Source organism: Phoenix dactylifera, chromosome 12, assembly GCF_051530095.1.
Source record: "Phoenix dactylifera cultivar Ajwa chromosome 12, Ajwa_hap1_PhDact_Kaust_v1.1, whole genome shotgun sequence".
In the NCBI taxonomy this organism is placed as follows: domain Eukaryota; kingdom Viridiplantae; phylum Streptophyta; class Magnoliopsida; order Arecales; family Arecaceae; genus Phoenix; species Phoenix dactylifera.
The window spans coordinates 10,298,613-10,303,788 of record NC_143201.1 but is presented as its reverse complement, the minus strand read 5'-3'; the positions used below and the strand labels follow the sequence as shown (position 1 = coordinate 10,303,788).

Genomic DNA, 5,176 nt, shown 5'->3' with positions numbered 1-5,176 from the left:
CAAGTGGTCGAGGGGATCGGTGATTCCGTTGTAGGACTTCACTTGAGGCATCTTGAACCTCGCGGGGACCGGCTCATCCTCGATCTGGCAGGAGAAGGGGGACTTGGTGGTGAATTCGAAATCCCCCTCTTGTCTTGCCTTCTTGCTGTGGAGCGCTTCGATCTGACGCTCCAAGTGCTCGACTTTCCTGTCGAGCTCCCCAACCCGTGGAATCGTCACCGTGGTTTGCTCCGGCTCACGGTGGTCTGGGGCTGATTCGGCTTCAGAGGGTTGGGGTCTTCTGTTGAGACCTTCTCCCGGCAGCTCTCTCTGGGGGGAGGCCCGCCCCTCATTGTTGGCCCTGGAGGAGCCATGAAGATTCTGGCCTGGGAGCATCGGGCCGTCGGGAGGAAACTCCGGCAAGACCTGGGCCTGCTGGGGGAGCGTTGGTAAGGCCTCCTCGCGCCGCAAGCCTTGAACGGCAGCGGCCAGGGCCTGGACTTGCTGCACCAGAGCATTGAATTGCTCCGGCTGGACCTGAGGAACCGGGTCAGCTGGAGTAGGCGAATTCTGGACGGAGTGTCCAGGACTCTGCGAGGGACGCCGGGAGATATTGGAGGCTCCCTTACTTCTCAACTTCATGATCGTGACTCGGTCCCTTCCTCTAGCGCCAACTGTTGCTGGAAATTGGACCCGGAGGCGATTGTCGGTCGAGGAGGGGGAGCGGCGGTGGACACAGGAGAGTGGCGGTCCGTCGGCGGGCGGCGTCCTCCGTCGGGGTGCCTGCAGAAAAGCCGGTGGCCGGGTTTTCCGGCGCCGGCCCTCCGATGCTTAAGTCAGAGGGGGGCAATTTGTGTTCAAAGGAGAAAGAGGAGAACAGTATTTTTCGAGTTTTCTGTGTCCCCCCCTTTGAGAAGCAAGGGTTCCCTTTTATAGGGGGTCGGTTTACCTGTGATGTGATGGAGCGAGACCGTCGTACGGCTCGGCATGTTGCTTGGACTGGCAAACGATCGGGTGAATCATTGCATTGATGTCGGAAATGAGGCCGTCGTACGATCCGAGCTGGCACGCGATCGGGTGAATCATTGCATTGGTGTCGGAGGTGAGGCCGAGATCAGAGACTTATCACGGTTGACTGGACTCCGCTGAGCTGATTTGCCGTGGAGAGCCGTAGGTCCGTAGATAATAGGAGCCATGCGCATTAATTGTTGAGTAAGCCGGAGATTCGCATTAATTGTTGAGTAAGCCGGAGATTTGCATTAATTGTTGAGTAAGCTGGAGATTCGCATTAATTGTTGAGTGAACTAGGGGTTTGCAGAGGTCATGCGTAATAAATGCTGGGGCAGTGGCAGGATATGGCCCTCGGCCGGACCTCGGAGGGGTACGGCCGTAGTAGGTGGTCGACAAGGACAGACCTCTAGGGTCGAAAATTCTCGAGGTCGGAGGTTCTGAGGTCAGACGTTTCGAGCTCGGACGCCGACCTCAGTTGTCCAAGGTCGGCAGCTAAGCGGCCTTTTAAAGGCGGGGTTACTATATTGCTGGGGGGGAAAACCGTATTCCCCCAACACTACCCATATTCACTTGTCGTTTGACTCTCACCTCTATAAGTTCTTGTTTTGACAAATGCAACATCCTTAGATTAGTTCTCGTCCCAATATGAAGTGTGTTAGTGAAACATAGAAATGCACATGTCAAGTCATAAAACTGTAAAATATATTTTATCATAGTGATCATAGTCATCAATCTTCTCTTGGTTGTTTTTGACATAGGGCACACTAGGGCTTCTATTTTCTTCACTTCACCTTTTAAACAAGCTATAGAGATGCAAATATTCTGAAGGATTATAACCATTTACATATATTTTTGGCTGATCTAATCAATGGCCCACTTACTTTAATTAGTAGAGTGTATGACTCTATGTTTGTTTTCTTTTTCTATTTACTTGAATAAATATGCTTGCTTCAAAAATCACAATGCTTACCTTATATCGGAGGATGCACACAATTTTATTTATTACAATAGAAAATAAATATTTTTTCTTTAAAAATCACAATCTCAGGATTCAGTAAACTATTTATTTTCAGCTTATTACAACGCATAATAACAAAGTACTACCTTATCTCAAAACTAGTTAGCAAACACAACAATCATAGACATAGCCTAAATACATCACGAACATCTATACAAGGTTGCTTTGCTTCCATTCTACTGTCCTTTCTTTGCTTTCATTGCTTTCAAAGGCTTCAACTGCCACCCGTCATCAAATAACTCCAGTATAGGATCCCATTGTTCCTCCTCCCTACTTTCTTGTGATTGAGACACCACCATCTTCCCTTCATCAACTCCAAAACCATCTTTCTTTTCATGTCCTTTTCCTTCATCCACTATCTCCATCCTCTCCAAAATCTCCACGATCTCCTTACAACTTCTTTCCACCTCCCTTATATCCTTCTCCATCATCTTAGCTCTTCGGTCTTCCTTGGCCTTATGCATCCTCTCCTCCATCTCTCTTTCCTCATATAGGTTTCCATCATCCCAATTCTGTTGCTCGTAGCACTTGATATCGACCACGATCTCTGTCTCCTCACTTGAATCCAAATCTGTCTTCATATTAACTGATTTTTTAAACTTTGCCAAGGCATAATTCAATAGTGGTAGTTGGCAGACTAGCATAAGAAGTCCATCAATTGTGTCGTCGAGCATCTTTGGGAGGGATTTTGCATGGAACTCTAGCTCATCAATTTTTGCAAAGATAGGCATGAGTGGGGGAAAGATGGATATGATGATATCTTCCATGGCCAGGATTTGGTCATCAATGAAAGCAAGGATCAACAGCCATAGGTGCTCCAAAGGATGAAGTATAGGTCTCGCCATGGATGCCACTACCCAAGCAAGTGAGCCTATCGGACCATTGAGGCCTTCAATTTGTCGGTAGGTCTTGTGGAGTATGGTTATAAGGGCACCTACATAACTGGTCAGCAGTCGTGGTCTTTGGTTTGCCGTGGAAGTTTTTGAAGAGCCCTGTTAGATATATTGTTCAGACTAGACGGAAAAGAACATGCTTCAAAACTAGGTTTGAAGTTGCACCCAAAAAAAGTCATGTTTGAAATGTCTATTAGATTATAAGGTTGTAATGGCTTTTATCATCATTTTGGAATCTCCAGTTACGTTATATTATCATTAGAAAATAAAATTAAATTTAAGTAGTAGCTTTTTTTTTTTTTTTGGGGGGGGGGGGGGGGGGGGGTGATGGTGGCCATTATTTTACCATTTTTCTATTACAATGGTTGCTACATAATGTGATAAACAAGTTGTGTGTGATATATTGTTGCTAGTCTAAATAAAATGCTGTTTTTAAATTCGAATATCCATGAAAATTGATTAAATAATATTTTATTTATTATTATTTTTAGTAAACAAAGGCAAATATTGTTGTTATCTTTCCACTCTTCTTCCAACATGATGAGAAGTTGGTTATCATCACATTCTATATATATTTTATTTCCAAATATGCAATCTATTTAGCAAATAACTATTATTATTTTTTTGTTATGAACAGTGGTTTTGGAGAGATCCATTATTTGGTGACACTAGGCTTCGTTAAAACCTTGCTTCAAAGTAAGCATTATTTGTCTCAAATTTATAAGTAAGCAATATCTATCTCAAATTTTTCAAAGTCGTATCATCATGGTTAGAATATCTCCATTATTAGCATTAAAATAGCCATATCATGCAACATCTGTTGATGACTATAGGTATAATAAGACATAAATTTATATTAAGCCAAAAAGGTGATAAAGTTATTACATATTACTCTATTTTGGTTGTAATTAACAATGGTCATGGCAAATGAAAACTTATAACAATGCCACAAAGCCATTATAATCAAATATTACTAATATATTTTGCACATGAATAACATTATGTATGGTTAGAAATTTTGTATATGTTTAAAATATGCATATGTGCAATCTAAAACATGCATATATTTCCTCATTGCTAGGTAAATTCTTCAAATAGAAAGAATCAGCTCATACCAAAAAGGAAAGAAAAAGAAAGTATCGTCTTCATATGATTTACCCCTTTGTACCCTCAAATATTTAATAAAGGCCTTGTTATTCTTTCATCACCTTTAAAGTGAAAATAGTATATACATTGGCATAAACTTTCATCAGGTATATAGTTTATTCATCTCAAAACTATTTCTAATTAAAGGTGAAGCAGTGATTGTACTTGTTAATTTCCAACCTAAAAGGACTTAGATTACAATCACAAAAATGATGCATCATGACTACGCTGGTGCCACATGCAACCTTCGTCATTTGAACTCTGTGCTCTCAATATAGATTTGGTGTTCCGCAACCCATTTCAAGCGTGCAGACACACATGTAGTTTTAATATTATGAAGCAGAATTTATATCCAACAATCTCCTTTCCTCAAAAAACATATCCAATAATCCCTAATTATCATTTCTTTTGACATGAATCAACGTAATGGCTAGTTTTCCCCCAATGTACAGCCCCCAATATACAGCGAGAGGGAAAAACAGAAAAAGAAAAGAAAGAGATCATCTTTATAAGTGTAACTATCAGATCACACAAAGACAATTGGTAAAATATGTAATTTAGAAATAAAAATAGAAAGAAAACAACGATGCCACCATCTAAAAAATTTGGAAGATCTAGTTGCTAACAAGATCTATTAGAAAGGAGAAGAATTCTATAGTTTTATCAGATCACGCAAAGACAATTGGTGATATAAGTAGTTTAGAAAAAAAGAGACAAAGTAAACAATAATCCTATCATTTCAAGGAATTTGGAAGATCTAGTTGTAACAAGATCTATTAGAAAGCAGAAGAATGCTATAGTTTTATCAGAAAATATTTCTTACCATAACTTCAGGATCCCTTCCAACTTTTATTCAATGAATTTCTTAAACACCATACAACCTTGACTTGTTAGAAGCTGTGCAAATATAAAATCCGCTAATTATTATTCACATTCCCTATACAGACAAAAGAGGTAACAGAGAAATATCATCTTACATCTTTTCTCTTTACCTGTTGTTGTCTATCAATTGACCTTAAGATCTCCTGCTGGCTCTCGAGGAGGATCGAATAGTAGAAGGTTGTTTAGTATCTTTAGTTGTGATTAATTTCTTCGTATATAAAAAAGGAAAAAAATTGTTTTAGAGGGG

At 40.6% G+C, this 5,176-nt stretch overlaps 1 protein-coding gene across 1 annotated transcript; it reads right to left on the bottom strand.

Moving 5' to 3' along the window:
- Positions 1 to 2,184: 2,184 nt before the first annotated feature.
- Positions 2,185 to 2,898, bottom strand: LOC103698718 (uncharacterized). The gene has a single exon (XM_008780765.4). The coding sequence runs from the start codon at positions 2,851 to 2,853 to the stop codon at positions 2,185 to 2,187; it is 669 nt and encodes a 222-aa protein (XP_008778987.3). The 5' UTR covers positions 2,854 to 2,898.
- Between the last annotated feature and the right edge of the window lie 2,278 nt (positions 2,899 to 5,176).

Excerpts from the sequence above, each read along its gene's own strand:
- LOC103698718 (XM_008780765.4), bottom strand. The coding sequence starts at position 2,853 with ATGGCGAGACCTATACTTCATCCTTTGGAGCACCTATGGCTGTTGATC.